Genomic DNA, 19,316 nt, shown 5'->3' with positions numbered 1-19,316 from the left:
ACAGGGCCCTGGGTTTGATCCCTAGCACCACAGGAGAAAAAGGACCTACTGGTCATGCCATAACTGGTATGATACCAAATCTCCAAGGAAGAGAGATTAATAGGGCTAATTAACAAATAGCAGGGGGTATTTCACTAGTAACCCTCTGGCTATCTATGGACTTCACAACCTGTGATCTAGGAACTTGCTACTTCATCAAAACCCAACTTCCTCAGTCCACCAAGTAGCTTCCCTGTAATTCTTCACCTCAAAAGACAGAGCTTGCAGGGCGTGGTGCCTCGCAAGCCTGTAATCCCAGCTGCTCAGGAGGTGGAGACAGAAGGATCACAAGTTCAAAGCCAGCCTCAGCAATTTAGTGACGCCATAAGCAACTCATTGAGACCCTGTCTCTAAATAAAATACAAAAATTGGCTGAGGATGTGGCTCAGTGGTCCAGTGATAAGAGTTCAATCCCCGGGACCCTGCCCCACGAAAAAGAGAGTTTTAACTTAAATCACACAAGCCATTTAGATCTGTTCAATGAATATTTATGGAGAGCTCAATTTGTGCCAAGCTCTATACCAGGAGCTGAGACTCTGGGAGAGATAAGCCATGCTCCTTGCCTTCCCTGGGCCACAATCGACAGAACATGCCCTTTATTGCTCTTATCATTCTTGCAAGCAGGGCCCTTTGCCTGCCTTATCTGCCCTTGCCAGAATGACTTTCTTCTGCTCCACACACTCAAATCCCTCACCTCTTCATCACCACCATTTGGCTCAGTTCCTACACTTTTGAAGATACCCTCTCAAATTAATGCTTTCTCACACTGTTCATGCCTTCACTCCCTTCCCTATGCTTTTTTACTCTTTAGGTCAGTGTAGCTGAGCCCTAGGTGAGATTCCTAGCACAGAAAATAGCAGCAGCAACAATCCAAAATCCAAAACAAAAACAAACTGCTGCTTATATAATGACTGTAATAAAAACCACATGTAGGAGGTTAAAGTGGAAAGACTGCTTGAGTCCAGGAGTTTGAGACCCTTCTCAAAAAAAAAAAGTGTGTATACACACATGCACACAACAAAGAATAAATGATAAGAGAATCGAGCCACCCATAATTACTCATCCTAACAACTGTGCCATGTCCACATGAACACCTAGCATTTCACACAATCTCTTCTGTCATTTTTACAACTCCAATATTCAAAGTTCTACTCTTGGGCTGGGGTTGTGGCTCAGTGGTAGAGTGCTTGCCTACCATGTGTGAGGCGCTGGGTTCGATCCTCAGCACCACATAAAAATAAATACATTAAGGTATTGTGTCCTACTACAACTTAAAGTTCTTTTAAAAAAAATTAGCAGGTTTTTAACCAGCATATAATTTTAATTTTTAGGAGAGGCAGAAAATATGAAACACGAGAACTTGTCACTGAAATAAATACATTGTAAAATTTTAGATTTTGAACAACTAATTGACTAAGTCATTCACAGCCTAAAGGAAAGGACAATAGTTCCTCCATAGGCTTGTCCTGGTGCATTTAAAGGTATCAGAGTCACTAAGCCATGCTGATCTAGCTGTGCAAGATGGGGTTTTCTTTTCACCCACAGATATGCCCTAGGGTTGGGTATGGTAAAGTGCTGAAAGAACCTTGTGCATCTGATCATGTGGGAAAGCCGCCTTTGCCTTTCAGATGCCCTTCCTCCTTGGGAGTGCTGCTTTATCTCTGAACTACACCACCCAAGCTCTACTGTACTCTGACAAAATGGGATGGGTGGCAAATTGCCCTGCTTCATTATCAGAAGCTGTGTCTAAATTCAGAATAACCTGGACAAGTGAAAGTACCTAGGATCTTCCATTAGGCTTCATCCGAAACAGAAAATATGATTAAGAGGTTTCAGGCAGGAACCCAGTGGTCACCACACTTTTAGGAGTCATTCTGGGAGTTGTCCCACACTTGGCCCCCCTGGGCTGCTGTAGCGCAGAGGAACATACGGTAATACAAGGTGGCAGGAGCAGAGAGAGTATTTTTTCTTTTTGTGGGGCTGGGGACCAAACCCAGGGCCTTGTATATGCGAGGCAAGTATTCTAATACTAACCTATGTCCCCTGGCCCCAGAAAGGCTATTCTAAATTTAAATCAATACTCAGGCAGATTAATTTTAAGAAGACAGTTGATGGAAGCTGGAAATTAATTCCCCTAAACTACTGGAGTCAAGGACACCCTAAAGTCTTTGCTCTTGCCTGCAAGTGATCTGGCCTCCTGGGAGGCAGAGCAGAGAGCAGATATTTGTCAAGTCACTTTGTCATCCAGAAGTATAGATTTCAGGTCTTCTCAATCATCTTTTTTTTGTTGTTGTTGTTTGTTTGTTTGCATAGAATGTTATCTTCTTTACCAGTATAAATTCTAAATGTTGTCAGTCTAAATGCTGTCTAGTCAGTGATATGTTTTTTTTTTAAGTCTTTAAACTTTATTTTTAAATAACTGTTGCCTCACTGTTTGAATTCTGCTTACAGCATGCCCCCCGCCCCCCTTCTAAAACAGCTAAGATTTGCCTGACAATTTGTGTGTGGGTGTGTACACAGTACTGGGGACTGAACCCGAGCTTCCCACATGCTAGGTAAAGACTCCACCACTAAGCTGCATGCACAATCCTTTTTATCTATCTTGAGACAGGGATACCCAGACTGGCCTCAAACTTGTGATCCTCCTGTTTCAGTCTCCCCAGTTGCTGCAATTGCAAATGAGAGCCACCATGGCCAGCTCCAAAAAAATTCCTGTTTTTTTTTTTTTGTATTGGGGATTAAACCCAGAGGTGTTTTACCAGTGAGCCACATCCCCAGCCCTTTTTATTTTGAGACAGGGTCTCACCTAGTTGCTGAGGTCGGCCTCAAACTTGTGATCCTGCTGCCTCAGCCCCCTGAGTCACTGGGATTACAGGCATTCACACAGCTTAATGAAAGTGTACTATTCTATTTAAGTCACATGAAATTCTGATACTGGTAGAATTTTTATCAATTTGCTTTATAATTTTAGCTCTTTTTACTCCTCCTTTTCCTGTAATGGGTTCGAACCCAGGGGTGTTTTACCATTGAGCTACATCCCCAGTCCTTTTTTTGAGACAGAGTCTCACTAAGTTGCTGATGCTGGCCTTGAACTTGCAATCCTCCTGCCTCAGCCTCCTGAGTAGCTGAAATTATAGGGGTGCACTATTGCACCCAGCAAGCTTCTCATTTAAGAGATTTTTATCAGATGAATAAAATAATTCAATTTGTACATATTTTAATAGATTATAACCTCAGCCAGGTGTGGCAATTAGAATATTTATACTTACAACTGTCTTTTAAAAATTCCCTGTGGAGTATACATGCATATATGAACATGGCATAATGAATCTCACTATTATGTATAATTATAATGTTCCAATAAAAAAAAAAAAATTCCTGGCAGGAGGAAAAATTTTGGCCTTTGTAAACATGCTGTCATAGAAGGCTGCTTTGGAACCAGAGGGGTTGGAACCCAACTCTGTTATGTACTAATTGTGTGGTGAATCTAGGAAAACTTAAGAACCTCAGATATTTCGATCTAACCTATAAAACAGGGATAAGAATATTTATCTACCTTGTATGGCTACTATTAAAATGAAGGGAAATGTAGGTCCAACCTCTACCACAGGCTTAGATCAGCAGATTTTTTAAAAGATAATCTTCATTATGAACACCATACCAGAACCATATCCAGGGATTGGCCCTTTGGTCTGAAGGTCCGGGAGCCCCACATTCAGTGCGTTGGGTACCATGTTGTCCAGATGTGGCTTGGGCCCAACCGGATGAGATGGCGAATGCTTCATGCTTGGCTGCCGCTGCTGCTGCTGCTGTTGCTGCTGGAGTGCACTCACCATTCGAGCCAGCTGGGGGAGCAGCGTCCAGACCAAGAAGGACACAAAGGACAGGAAAGGAAGACCATAAGCCAACTGTATGCGATTCTACTCTGGGATCAGAGGGTAAGGCAGAGGCATCCCTCACACAGAGCACAGGGGACCCTTCCCATCCACGGACCTGCTGTTCTTGCTGCTGGCGCACTGCTTGAGAAATTTTTCTCTGGTTCTGCAGTAACTGCTGCTGTTGCTGCTGCTGTAGGAGAAGCTGACATGCCTATAAAACAAGGAGAGAAGTGAGGGAACCAAAGCATACTAAGATTGACTTTCAGAGAATACTGTAAGGGCCTGTGCGCTGGCATGCAGGTCACCAATTCAAAAGCATCAATAAAGAAGTACCACTACCTTTATCTTCAGTTTAGCTGATAGAACAACCTTTAAGGAAATGCAACAGTTTGCATAAAAGTTTGAACTAATGCTCTTCAAACATAAAAAGTGACCAAGATACATGAAGGAAATCAAAGTTAAAAGGAAAAAAAAAAAAAAAAAAAAAAGCAAATAGCCTTTTTAGTTATCAAAGGAAAACCTACTACTTACCAACTGAAACTGGGGGATCTGTGGAAGCTGGCTCAGCATGGCAATTTGTTGAGGAGATAATTGGGGCCCCACATTGAAAAGACCTGGGTTCAGGCCACTGTTGGGAAACTGCTTGAGCATTGAGGCAGAAACCTAGCCAAATAAAACAAAAGGGAGGGGAAAGCCTCAGAATTTATCAAAACAAAACATTTATTTTTTTTGTGAAAACACTCTTGATGCATTTAAGCAAACACTGCCATGTTTTCCTTAAAAAAAATATTAGCAGGAAATATACCAAAGTGTTAACAATGATCATCTGTGAGTAGTGGGATTTTAAGGGCTTTTTAATTCTCAGACTTTTCAATTTTCTACAAGAAAACTGATGAGTTTTACCATTAGGGAGAACATGGGCAACAAAAATACCAACAATGATACGGCATTTGTGTAATTAAGAAATTACCAGTGGGGTTGGGGATGTGGCTCAAGCGGTAACGCGCTCGCCTGGCGTGCGCGGGGCGCTGGGTTCGATCCTCAGCACCACATAAAAACCAAATAAAGATTTTGTGTCCACTGAAAACTGAAAAATAAATATCTCTCTCTCCTCTTAAAAAAAAAAAAAAAGAAAGAAAGAAATTACTAGTGGAGGGGCTAGAGTTGTGGCTCAGTGGTAGAGCACTTGCCTGGCATGTGTGAGGCCTTGGGTTCAATCCTCAGCACCACACGTAAATAAATAAATAAAATAAAAGATCCATTTACAACTAAAAAATATTTTTTGAGGGGGGAAAAAAAAAGAAATTACTAGTGGAAACATGCCTTCAAACAAAATATACCTGACTACACAGAAAGTAAATGCTTACAAGAGAGTCCTATTACACAGCTAACAACAAAATATTAACTTGTAAAGAGACACTGGTGTTTCCACTCATGACTTCTGATAACCAAATGGAGCTGCAAAGAGCTCATGGAATAGAACCTGAAGTTTAAGGCCCAGCTACTTCCTTTCTCCTGACTTTCAGTAGTCAGGCTGGATTTCTGGAAGCTCTGGTGACAGGGAAAGGACTGCCTCCCACCTCTGGGCCACTTGTCTAAGAGTGTCTAATGTAAGCTGAAGTGAGTTTCTGCCATTTTCATCCAGGAAAGTGGCAGCTCAGTTGGACCATGTAAACCTAACACCTCTCCTCTGAGGGCACGCAGCTCAAAGGTTTGTCGATAGCCAGGGGCAGAGGCACAGCTGTAATCCCAACTACTCATGAGGTGGAGGCCGAGAATCACTTGAACAGCCTGGGAAATATAGTGAGACCCTCACCTCAAAATACAACAAGAAAAACAATCTAAACCAAGACCCTCATCTCAAAAGAAAACAACAAAAAACAAGTATCGTGCTACAGGCAGCATACCTGGGCATGTATCCCAGCTCTGCCATCTCTAAGCTTTATGACACAGCAAGTAACTTATCTGACCTTTCTGAGACTCTCTTGCCTTATCTCCAAACAGGAATAACAACAACTTCGGTGGGTTGCTTGAAGATTTCAAGTTACTCAGAAATGTATTCCATAAATATTCATATTATGCCACAAGATGGTTCTTTAAATGTTCAGAGGCAATGAACACAGATCCCTTTCATCTCACCTTCAGACTGAACATATTCACTTCTTTCTCCTGCAGCTTACTACTTCTCAATGCACAGAGCAAAGCAGAAAGCCATTTTCTAGAGGGGGTCTCACACCAAGCCAACCTGGCTACCCCTATCCATTCTGCCTAGAGTCAGGCTTTCAGTAACAATGTCTAGATCTCAGTTTCTCTGGTGATCGCCTCTGCACACCCAATTCAAATACTAAGTTCAATGTCAATTAAAATCTGCAATATTTTAAGATGTTCTGCTCCCTGGTATAGAATTTAGTATTTAACCATGTAGCTAGTTGTTGTTGTTTTGGTACTGGAGATTGAACCTAGGGGTTTCTCTACTTCTGAGCTACACTCCAGCCCTTTTTATTATTTATTTTGAGGAATGATCTCACCAACTTGCTGAGGCTGCCTCAAACTTGTGATCCTCCTGACTCAGCCTTCCAAGTCACTGGTATTACAAGTGTGTGTCACTGCACTCAGCAGCTGGGTTTTGAAATTTTACTAATTTATTTTTGATCTGAGTGTAGGACCTCAGATTTATCTGTGTACACACAGTAGATGCTTGATAAATATCTATGAAATGAATGAGCCTCTATTATATTTTTTTTTTAGAGAGAGAGAGAATTTTTTTAATATTTATTTTTTAGTATTCGGCGAACAAAACATCTTTGTTTGTATGTGGTGCTGAGGATCGAACCCAGGCCGCACGCATGCCAGGCGAGCGCGCTACCACTTGAGCCACATCTTCAGCCCTCTATTATATTTTAAGTTGTTCAGATCACTCTACCCAATTCTTTTCTACCCTATTATTATTAAACTTATTCCCAGGCCCCAGCCCCCTACTGGCTCACTGATGAGAATGCAGAACTTGATAGAGCTGAGGACTTTTTTACTAGTATGCTACTAAAAACTTCCTTCCAACCTGAAACTGATTTTTTTTGTAAATAGCCATTTAGTAATTCACACAACTATTTTAGCATTTAGCCTGTGCTTTTCCATTTTGTCTGAAACAGAGAGAGAGCATGTCAACTGACCTTCTGAGGCAGAGAGGTACAACAACCTACCTCATTCTTATGATCGAATGCTTTTACCAATTAGTGAAAGGAATGACAAGTTAAAACCTGGGCCATGTGTATGTGCCTATGGTCTCAGCTACTCAGGAGGCTGAGGCTGGAGGATCATTTACGCCCACTAGAGTTCCAGAACAGCCAGGATAATGCAGTGGAACCCTGCCTAGGGGGAAAATAAATCCCCAAAACCCAACAACAAACAAACCAAAAACCAAACCCCCCTTGGTAGCAAGCTGTGATTATTGGTTACTATCAGAGTTGCTCTCAAGCCGCTCCACGCACAGGGACACAGATCTTTTGATTTGATCATTCTTCATTTTAGGTTTCATATGGAGTTTTTTGGGCAATGCTGGGGACTGAACTCAGGACCTTGCACATTCTAGGCAAGTACTCTATCACTGAGCTAATAAACCCTCATTCCCAAACATTCTTGTTCTTAACAGAAAAGACAAAAGTAATAACAATGTTACTTCTGTTTTGTAATAATTTTTTTTACATTTATTTTTTAGTTTTTGGTGGACACATCTTTTTTTTATTTTTATGTGGTGCTGAGGATCGAACCCAGCGCCCTGCACATGCCAGGCAAGCACGCTACCGCTTGAGCCACATCCCCAGCCCAAAAGGTTTTTTTTTTTTTTAATCTTATTTTTTTTTTTGGTGGGATTTTTTTTCTTTTCTTTTTTGGAACTGGGGGTCGAACCCAGGGCTTTGCGAATGTAAGGCAGACGCTTGCCATTGAGCTACATCCTAGCCCCTGTTTTGTAATAATGATGGGCATTATACAATTAGTCTAAGCAAGGATTCCTTTTCTAGTCACCAAATTGCACCAAACTAAACGCTGAAGGTTCTTTGAATCTACCTTTTCTGTAGGCCTCAGCTTGTTTGTTTTAATCCTCCAACACTTACACATGTTCGTCCTTGTTTTCACCCTTACTTTCCATCTTCTGAAAATGCCCCTTTAAAAACTATCAAGAGGGGCTGGGGATGTGGCTCAAGTGGTAATGCGCTCGCCTGGCATGCGCGGGGCACTGGGTTCAACCCTCAGCGCCACATAAAATAAAATAAAGATGTTGTGTCCACCGAAAACTGAAAAATAAATATTAAAAAATTCTCTCTCTTTCTCTCTCTCAAAAAAAAAAAATTATCAAAAAAACCCTATTATCTCTTTGTTATCACAATCAAAGTCACATTCCTCAGTTTCCTTTTGCTTTTAGGTCACTCTTTACCACATTTTCAAGAATTTATGCCCATCTTTTCTTTGACCCTTTCTAGTGTAGAAACATCTGACCAAATTCAGGTTTTCATAATTGGCTTATCAACCTTTTTTTTTTTTTTTAACCAGGACCTCAGTCAAATGTACTTACTCTATCGATTCTATCACTTTGGAAAAAGCATTCTGGCTAAGAAAACTATACAGTTTTCCCAGTTGTTCCCTCTTCATCTTCGAAGAAATGTTGATGATGTCTAATATCAAGCATCACCATTCAATTTAAAAACTTGTCTGGCTGGGCATGGTGGCGCATGTCTGTAATCTCAGCAATCTGGGAGGCTAAGGCAGGAGGATCACAAGTTCAAAGGCAGCCTTAGCAACTTAGTGAGATCCTAAGCAACTTAGCAAGACCCTGTCTCAAATAAATAAATAAATAAATAAAATTTTTAAAAATGGCAGGCTGAGAATGCAGCCCAGTGGTTAAGCACCTCTGGGTTCAATCCCCAATACCAAAAATATATACATGCATACACACATACATATATACTTGTCTGACTTCCTATTTTGGACTTCTGGCAGATGTAAGCACAATATGAACATACCACTACTGTCCATCTTGTGTCTGCACCAGTTTTATGGCTAGCGTGTGGAACACACCCCTACCCAATTATCCCTAAATAGTAACTCTTCATCACCTGTCCTCTGAATTCACCCAAATGATAACCAGTGTAACTTAAGTCAATGTCTCTGACCTAATAATTCTATCCTCATTGTAATAAGAGTTGTCCCCCGCCCCTGGGGGGTGAGAATAGATATTCCATGTGCTATCAATCATATTCCAAACCAGTCTCTTACAGTCTTATCCTACTATACCTCCAATACCCATGAAGTTCCACATACCACTTTCTGTGTGAATCTTAGTCATCGATTTGGCAACAATAGTTGGTTAAATAGTGTTCCCCTAATATAAATTCATGTTCATTTGGAAATTTAGGCTGTAACCTTATTTGGAAATAAGTCTTTATAGATGTAATCAAGTTTAGCAAAGGTTATAAGATGAGGGTGGACTATAATACAGTAATTAGTGTACTTATAAGAAGAGGGGACTCTGGATTTGGGAGGTGAGGGGGTAGGTAGAGAAAGCCACATAAAATATAGAGATAGTTGGGGGGAGAAGACCATGTGAATATGGAGACAGAGATGATGATGTCTACAAGCTAAGGGACACAGGAGTGCCAGTAACTCCCAGAAGCTAGGAGAGAGGCACCAGGACAGACTTTCTTCCCTCAGAGTCTCCAGCAAGAGCCAACTGTGATATCACCTTGGTTTCAGATCCGAAGTCTCCAAAAGTAGCCAAGAATATACTTCTATTGTTTTAAGTCATTTCATTTGTAGTAATGTGTTGTGCTGGCCCTAGGAAATGAATATAGTACTGGTACAATTCTCTCGACCTCTGTGGCCCAATACATTCACTATTTCCTATGGCTAATGAGCACGTGAGACATAAGAGTCTAAACTGAGACTTATATTTTTAAGTGTAAAATACACATCAGATTTCAAAGAATGGGAGGTAGCAAAAATATCAATAATAATATTAGGCATCAATTACATGTGAAAACGATAATTCTGTATATACAGTGTTAAAGAATATATATTACTAAAATCCTGCAGGTTTCTCTTTGTTTTTAAATGTGGCTATTTAAAAATTTTAATCTATTGTATTATTTCCAAATTCCTTCCAAGTACTATTGATTTGTAGGAGCTCTCTTCTACTTGGTTTGTTTTTCAAACTGCTGGCCTTCAAAATAAATGGTGCTTGTCTGAACTTTCATTTTCCTTTCCTTTGGTTTAAGCAGCTCCACTGAAGAAATCAGCTGGACTCTGATTAACCCACTTCTCTTCAGTATTGAAAATGGATACCATCTTTGGCCCAGAGCCTAGTATCCCCCACACCACCATTCCTTTTACTCAAAATTAGCACCATTCAAAGTACATATCCTAGAGAAACACAGTCTAGAAGATAAATCTAAGAATATTCACAGCAGTTATAAGGCATGGTGGTACACACTTATAATCCCAGCAACTCAGTAGGCTGAGGCAGGAGGACAGCATGTTTGAGGCCAATCTCAGCAACTTAGTGAGACCGTGTCTCAAAATAAAAAAAGGACTGGGGATATGACTCAGCAGTATAGTACTCCTGGGTTTAATCCCTTGTTCCACGGGGTTGGAGGGGTGGGATTTTCACACAAGCACTGTTCCTAATAACAAACATCTATAAACAACCCAAATGTCTACCAACAGTAGTCAGTAGTAGAAAGATTAACAAATTATATTATACTCTTATCATGGAATATTATACAAACCATAACTAATCAAAAGAACATGGGGAAATCTTAGAAATAATGTCAAGTAAAAATAAGGGGGAGGGCTGGTGTTGTACCAGTGCCTAGTAGCAAGTGTGAGGCACTGGTTTCAAACCTCAGCACCACATAAAAAAGTAAATAAATAAAATACAGGTCTTAAAAAAAAAAACTAGGGGGGGGGGGACAAGACAGACAAAAAAAAGGGAGGGGCCTATATACTATACAATTTTATTACATAAAGTACAAAAAAGGCAAAGGCAAGCTGAAACAAGACAATGTTTAATGATAGTTACAGAAAGACTAAAGAAAAGGATAAGAATGCTAACATGGGGCATTCTTATATTCAACTAGTATCACTGATGACTCTGGAGACTAGTGACACTTTTGAGGACTTCCTGTCTAGCCTTGCTCAACTACTTCCTTCTACAGGTTGCAGATGTGCCATATCCCTCCAAAGAATTACCCATGAACTGAGAGCAGCACCACTAAGTTCCTGGCAAATGACTGTTCATACCTGGGTTGCAGAGTAATTAAAGTGCAGGTTTGCACATTCCCATTGCAGGGTGATAATTACTCTGTTTTAAAAGCCCTTCAATCTCCAGCTGGGCTGGTGAAAGTGAAGCTCTTGTTCCAATCAACATGACATTTAACCAAGCACTGCAGGTGCAAAATTTAAAGGTAAGACAAAGGCCTGCTAGAATGTTACTTTCTGCATATTTGAGTGACTGGAGGAAAATGACAACAGTAGAAACAATGAGGGCTGGAATACTGGTAACAAATCATTAGTTGGTTGTTTTGTGGTATTGGGGCCCCAACGCAGGGCCTCACACAAGATAGGCCGGTGCTATACCACTGACTGAGCTCATCCTCAGCACTGCAACAAATTTAAAGATGAGTTTTGAGTGTCTGCTGTGCATGCTTACATTAAATATTGGCTTCCCCTATGAAGTGGTCAAAATGGATATAGAATTTGATATTTATCAAAACTTTGAAAAATGTTCATGCACTTTGATCCCAAAACATCACTCTGGGCAAAGTTTCTTATATAAGGATTTCTCTGCAGCATTACTTATAATAATGAAAAATTAGAAACAATTTAATATTCAATATTGGGGGAAGAGTATTAAGTAAATAAAGGTAAATGTACCTGATGAAATATCATTAAGACTGATCAACATGAGAGTGTAGCTCAGTGGCAGGGTCTGTGAAGTTCAAGGAAAGCCCTGGAGGTGGCACAATGTATGTAGCCCAGCAACTTGGGAGACTAAGGCAGGAAGATTATACATTCAAGGTCAAGGCAATTTAAAAAGGCCCTGTCTCCAAATACAAATTAAAAAGGCCAGGAATATAGCTCATAGTAGAACACTTCCCTAGCATGTGTGAGGCCCAGGGTTTAATCCCCAGCATTACAGGAGAAAGAGGAAAAGGAAATGGGATGCCAGTGTTTGATTTACTTTTTTTGTGGTGCTGGGCATTGAACCCAGGGCCTTACTTATGGTAGGCAAGTGTTCTACCACCAAGCTCCATCTCCAGCTACAGCCCTGTGTGACTAAGACTGGAGAAAGCAAGACAGGAATGAAGCAAGGTGGCAGGCAGGAGGCCCTTGCAATAATCTAGGAGAGGAATGGTGGTGGCCTCATCAGGGGCCCTATCAATGGAGAAGGTAAGAACAGTCAGAATCTGGATAAAGTTCTTAAGGGGGGATCTGTAATGAACTAAATGTGACCCCTTGATGACTAGCTCTAAGGTCTTTGGCCTGAATACTTGCAGAATTGGTGCCCATTTACTTGGAAGATGAGGAAATTTTTGAATGGTATCTAGGGTAGGATTGGAAGTTCTGTTTGGATGTGTTAATGTGAAGTACTGGTAAGCATCCCACTGGTGATGCAAGCCATCCCTGGAGTTGAGAAAAAAGATGTGAGCTGTAGACACAATTTTGGTACTCAGTATTTCAAGTGACTCCACTGTGTGACATCACTTAGTGGTGGCTGTAGATGGTGAGCAGAAGAGGTTGGAGAACTGAGGATCAGACATTCTGATAATTAAATATTGGGAAAGTGAGGAGGAACTTGTAAAGGAGATAAAGGAGATTTAGATACAGACCCAATACAGAACACGCCCACAATATTTTTCACCTGGAAAACCCTCCTCCACCCTACATTATCTATAACAGCAAAAGTCAAAATTTAGGGTGCACATATACATCACTTGGAGGTAACCAGGTCTCAAAGCCCAAGATAGGCAAAAATAGCAGCCCAGATACTGATTATAAACCAGGCTGACAATGACAAGGGTTGGCCTATAGGACAAGGCCCAAATACCTGAAAAAGGCAAACTAAATTTTGCCAAATTTTGTCCCAAATTCTCTGTCTAGTTTCTTCTTATTCTATTCTAGATAGCATGCATGACTATACATATGCTTCAACCAGCTTAAACTAATTATTCAAACAAATTGCATTTCCCCAAACATGCTACATTGTACTGGATATCATTTCCCTTTGCACAAAGGCTCCTGGCTCCTGTAGCCTAGAAGGTCTCTTTAATCTGACTGTGCCCAGAAAACTGACTCATTCTTCAAGATTCATTTTAAATGTCACCGATAGTGTGAAGTCTCACCAGATTCCCCAAACACCATTAAACATTTCTATATGACATTTATCAGACTGACTATCTGCTAGTGATTTTACCATCAGAGGAGTGTATGGGAGACTGACACAAATCCCTCACCTACATCCCTCTTTTCCCCAAAACCAAATTGCACAGCTCCCATGAAGAAATAGACCTGCAGACTTCCTATGGTATCCAAATGACTGTACCCTACACAGAGCTGCTCGATGAGTTAGATTTTAGCCCAGGAATCTCTGCCTCTTCATCAGTTCTAGAACTCCCCCTGAGCATCTACATAGATTTTTCGAATATGGTTCCTCAAAATTCCTAAGAAAAACCCAGCAGTCTGACAGTGCTTCTGTTTATCTAAAGCTGAATCCTTGAGGGCAACCAGCTTCTGAAGGTTGTTACGTCAGAATTCATTAAGTAGTTTTAGTTACATGTGATTTCATTAGAAAATTAGAAGATTCAAAAGGAATAATAATACTTCTCAGGCGGGGGTTGTGGCTCAGTGGTAGAGTGCTCACCCGGCACATGTAAGGCCCTGGGTTCAATCCTCAACACCACATAAAAATAAATAAAAATAAAGGTAATGTGTCCAACTACAATTAAAAAAATATAAATATTTAAAAAAAAATACTTCTCATGCAAAAATACCTACTTTGTTCATATGAATGATGCTATAAAAAGGAGGTGTGATATATTGTCCCCCAAATCTTGAACCCAGCCCCAGCATGTGGATTTTCCCCATTTTGACTGGCAACTATTTTATTCCTTTTACAATCACAAACCAGTTTATTAATAACTAGTAATAACTGTTAAGAACAGTTTTTGATTTTGAACTGTGAACCAAAGTTGCTCACCTGGGGGGAGATAAACTGGGGAGGCACTTGCGCCCGGAGACTAGGAGAAGAACTCAGCGGCTGCACTGGTGTGTGCAGGCCTCTCGATTGTGCTGTGCTGTTTCCAAATAAACCGTGATTGCCGCCCTAGGGACAGAACAGCACCAGTAAGGCTTTTTGTTAACATGAGAAAACGCAAGTAAGAAGCAGTTCTGGCTTCTACCTCTCAAAAAGAATCATGATCTGTGACCCATGGACTCACACTCATCAGGGAGTGCTGGGCAACATTACTCAAATCAAGTTATGAGCAAACCAGTCACCATCTGTGCAGGATGAGAAACAACACAAACTGAAGGGCCAAATTGAGCCAAGTGCTGGAAGCAGCACTACGTTCTTTTATTGAAAGGTATAGGCAATATAAGATTAAATTACTTAATTTTTTAAAGAGTCAGATTACCCAATTTATTCTCAAACCTTATAATCTGAGACCCATCTTAAAAGACACCAGAATAGAAAGACACGCTTATTAGTAGTTATCAGTTGTAAAAATCACACCATGATTCCTCTTCTCTGAGTCGCTGAACCACATAATTGCTGCCATGTAATACAGTAAGCTGAGTGCCACGAGGGCATGCTCAATCTCCAAAGGCCCTTCCCTGTCCTCGATCTGCTCCACCCATTCTTTGCTAGATGAGGAAACGTTAATCACACAGTGAGATCAAAAAGAAAGAAAGGGGAAAAGTAAAAATCATTCTAGGGATACCAAGCAAACATTACTCACCTGTAACTTCTCATTCAAATGTATAAATCTCAAGTCTAGTTAAAAATCAGTTCAGTTCCCTGGTTTTTGGAAGACATCTCCCCAAGCACATCTCCCCTGTTACAATGACAGCTAGAGACAGCTGCACTGTGCCTTTCTAACTTTTTAGCTAAGGAAAGTCCTTCAGCAAAAAAACAGTGTTTTATAACCTGACATTGTTCCTCTGCCTGAGATTCTTCTCTACCCCATCTTCACTTGGCCCCCTCAAGATGCAACTCAGAAGGTCATCCTTGTCAAGGATGGCTTTCCCAAGACTTTCCTCATTCCACAGGCAAAGCAACTGAGCTCACCTCTAGATTAACAAACACTGAAACTTTGATGACACCACTCAACAAACTGTGTTAAAACAATTATTTTTCCATTCTGTCTTTCTACCACCAACTTAATCCTTCCCTCTTTGCATTCCCAGAACTCAATAAAGCCCTGGTCTGTAGGTCGCATACATCATTTGCAAACATCCATAAACCACTAATTTATCCCACTAATTATCTTCAGCAAAAAAGAGGCACCACTGCTTGCACAGCTTATGCTGAGTGTATAAACTCTGAACTAAAGTCCCCACCTTTAGCTTACCACAGGGATAAGGCAATTTTCAAGAATTTTGCAATGGAATCATTAAGTTCTAGAACACTAAAGATACTTTGATGGTTTAATGATTCAAGAACAGATTAAGGGAGTACTACAGGTAAATTAATGAACTTAAAAGCACTGAAAATAAGAATGATCATAAAAATAAAGTAGAAATGGCAATTAAAACCTGTGTGTCTCATTAAAAAAAAAAAAAAAATCAAAGATCCACCATAAATTTTGTTTCCAAAAAGTTCTAGAAGCTTTGGGCTAGGGTTGTGGCTCAGCGGTAGAGCACTCGCCTAGCATATGCAAGGACCTGGCTTCAATCCTTAGCACCACATAAAAATAAATAAAGTGAAGGTAATGTGTCCAACTACAACTAAAAAATAAATATAAAAAAAAAATTCTAGAAGCTCTAATATTTCCACTCCTCCTGATTACTCACTAAACTGTCACTTTAAGGTTAAACACTTCAGCTTTAACTTTTCTCAGATGACAGCTTGGCTACCAATCATCCCTGAGAATATTATCTCACCAAGAATAGTCTGCTATGATCATTCTCATATTTTACTCTCAAAGTAATGACCTTGCCACTAAATATCATTTATTCACGATCAATTGTTGGATGGTAGCTATTGTCTTTCCCAGAATCCATGTTTTGGCAAAAATGAAACAATTTTATGAAGGGTTTTTTGGTGGTGGTGGTGGTGGTTTTGCCATGGTGAGGGTGCTGCCAGGGCTTTATGAATGCATTCTACCACTGAGCTACATCCTCAGCCCCTGGGAGTGACCTGTTAGAGACAGGGTCTTGCTGTGCTGTGCAGGGTAGCCTTATACTCCTGTTCTCAAGCAATCCTGCCGCCTGAGAATCCCAACTAGCTGGGACTACAGGCATGTGCCACTCTATCTGGCTTGGGGTCAGTTTAAATTTCAACCTTCCCTTTGATAAGGGAAAAAGAATCTGTATCTTTAAGTTTTGGTAAAATCAAGCCCTACTTTCCTTTTTCCAGTAGACAAGACTCTACCTTTTCCATTAAAGTTTAAGGATCTCTAAAGCTATACATAAAACATTGATATATCTGAAATGGAAAATAGTAGTCAATCAAAAATGCCTTCCCTCTACCTTAATAAGGAATCTTGGCACCACAGTGCTTATTTTCTTGGCTTGGATTTGCTGTTGTACACAGTGATGTATTATCTGGCCTTTTAAAAAATTAAATTTAGAAATTAAGACAACAGTATTCCAAATCTTGTATGTATGCTAACATTGCTTTATCTGGCTATCACTAAAGTTTTGACTGTTGTATGTGAGGCTTCAAAGACAACTGGAGTCCTCATAATTATTGGTAATACGTGCTTTAACCCCAGTGTTCAACTCAGAAAAGTCTATTAATTTAAAACAAAAGCAGCAAGCTGATTGAAATCTTATGTAACTTGGAAAATAAAAACCTTGAATTTTACTTTTAATTATGAAGTATATTCAATTAACTCTGAATGAGGATAGCCTGAGAAGACCTAGAGCAAGGGGCTGTTCCAGGTCCAATGAAACTGCTCTATTTGGACAGAACATGTGCACCAAGGTGGGCAACAACGGACTTTGTAGCAATGCACAAACTACAAAAACAAGGAGCAATGAATGATCTTTTCGTAAAGTCCAGGGCCAAACTAGTTTGGATGGTCTATTATGCTCAAGAGTATGTACTAACAGCTTCTGATAATTATGCAATCTTAGACCACATTTATCATCAGCATTAACCAAGAATACTATGAAAATTTTACATTTTCTACATCTCAACTCAAAATATAAGAGTAATATATATCCACATCCTCTGTGGAAACATAAAAACAGTGAAAAATAAAGGAAGAAAACAAAAATTTACTTATGATTCCCAGTCCAGATATAACCAATCTGAACACATGGACATAGTATAATCCTCATTTTAAAATGTGCCAGGGCAACAACTGGACATAAATGCCTAGGAGCACTCAGACTATGGTCTAAGAAGAACTGCTTTATGTCAGCCTTCAGTGTTTATATGATAGTCATATAGAATACAACTAATAATTACACACTGTAATCAATGTCCTCCTATGACACCCTGGGGTAAAGGACACAGTGATAGTGGGGGGTCCCAGAGTGATAGCTAGTGAGATTCCTGCTAGAGTTATTGTTGCAAAGACACTGTTGCTCCAAATCCCTGGCTTTCTCCACAGACTACAACAGACTGTGGAGTGACAAGAATCCTGCTGTGCCCCCCTCAGGTCTGAGAGAGAACCAGAAGGCAGCAGATTACCAGCCCTTCCCTTCCCTGGAGGACATCCAGGTGCAATCCTACCTAGCAAGGGGCTGTTTAGGTCCAAAGAAGCCACCACATCTGAGAAAGAGCTCTTCTTTTGGGTAATTATTGTATTTTAAACTTAAAGACATGACATTTTAGGATGCTGTAGCCCTCAAATAAGAATCTTACTAGTTTTGCTGTTATTTTTTGATTAGCAGGCATATTAAATTGAAAAGCCCCCCTAAGTATTACTTGTTATCCAATCTAATACTAAAAATAGCACATATTGCTAACTTAGATCATATAAGGTATTTATGGTGGCCTCATTAACATTTTCCCATCAGTTATTAGTTAACTTATTAAATGTGAATTCATGAGCAAAAATGAGAAATCAAATTTTTAAAAAGGGTTAAAATAAAATCTATGTTGAGAAACATGGAGAGAGATGGGTTCTATGGGATCTAAGACCTAAAACCTACACTTAGTATCATTCTGTGCATTCAGTAATCAACAAATTTCCCAGAGACAGACAAATGATGCAATAAACTGCAGACCAGGGCCAAGGCGAGGCCATAGCCAAGCAGTTACAAATTTGAGAGGCCTCCTTACTTGTCTAGCAGCGAAGTTTTGGGGGTTGAGCCCTGTGCCGATTGCTCCAAGGCTGACGTTGGGTAGTGTGGAACCAGAGGGAGACAGCTTGTAGCTGGGAGAAGGGGAGAAGGGAGAGCAGGGAGCCTCATCCCCAAGGCACCCATCTTGATTGGAGAAAGGCAAAGTCAGCTGAAAGGTAGTAGGAGTTAGCCAATCACAATGAGTGTTGGTTAGTGAAGCAACAGAATGCAAGAAGGGAAAGAGAGAGACACTAGGAATAAACAAAGTGAGAGCGTATTAGCAATAACCCAGGATGGAATCTGGACCTGATAATCACCATCACACTCTGCCCAATAGATACTATCTGTCATCCTCTTTGAAACAGTTTTCTTTTCACATTCTGTCCACTGCATTAGATAAATGTTGCCAGACACTTATTTTTTTCTGCATCTAATATTGATTCCTCTCACTGTGTGGCTCCTTTAACAGAAGCCAGGGTAATCTTCTTTGGAAGTATGTTGCTGCCTAGACCAGCATCAGTAATGTCAAAAAGGTGCCAGATCTAAACATTTTTGTCTTAATTGCTTTATGAAGACCAGGAGCAATGCAAATTGGTGTTTTGAAACAAGGAACAATGTTTTCCTTTAGAAATGTTAAAAATTAAAAAAAAAATAGATAAAAATTATTTGACTCCATCAGATAGTTGAGAATTTGAAAAGTACACCACTGTTACTAAATACAAACTACTAGGAAAGTGGGAAAGAAAAAAGAGTTCTTTCAAAACTGAAGGCAAGGCCTTAGGAAATACAAGTATTTGCACAATACCCAAAATGTATTTTGTAGTTGCAGAGCAGAAGGGGGGAAAATAATTCAGAATAAATTTATCTCTAAAATTTCCTCTACATGCTTTG

General features: G+C 40.1%; 1 protein-coding gene across 5 annotated transcripts in view; it reads right to left on the bottom strand.

Annotated features, from left to right (window-relative positions):
• The window catches only part of Tnrc6b (trinucleotide repeat containing adaptor 6B), a 257,060-nt gene that overhangs the window by 28,213 nt on the left and 209,531 nt on the right, over positions 1-19,316 (bottom strand). For 3 of the 5 annotated variants that reach the window (XM_058574304.1, XM_058574302.1, XM_058574303.1), the window contains 5 exons: positions 18,424-18,594; positions 14,167-14,292; positions 4,449-4,580; positions 4,033-4,128; positions 3,701-3,884 (listed from right to left, as the gene is read on the bottom strand). In XM_058574304.1, the coding sequence (XP_058430287.1) occupies positions 3,701-3,884; positions 4,033-4,128; positions 4,449-4,580; positions 14,167-14,292; positions 18,424-18,594 (709 nt within the window). The remainder of the gene's footprint in view (positions 1-3,700; positions 3,885-4,032; positions 4,129-4,448; positions 4,581-14,166; positions 14,293-18,423; positions 18,595-19,316) is intronic. The other 2 variants (XM_058574305.1, XM_046429718.2) reach the window with 1 other exon arrangement.

The sequence above is a fragment of the Marmota monax genome, unplaced genomic scaffold (genome assembly GCF_021218885.2).
Source record: "Marmota monax isolate L192 unplaced genomic scaffold, Marmota_monax_Labrador192_F-V1.1 WCK01_AAM20220418_F8-fsc00051, whole genome shotgun sequence".
Taxonomy (NCBI): domain Eukaryota; kingdom Metazoa; phylum Chordata; class Mammalia; order Rodentia; family Sciuridae; genus Marmota; species Marmota monax.
Note: the sequence above shows the minus strand (reverse complement) of the source record. Positions and strands in the feature narration are given on the sequence as shown.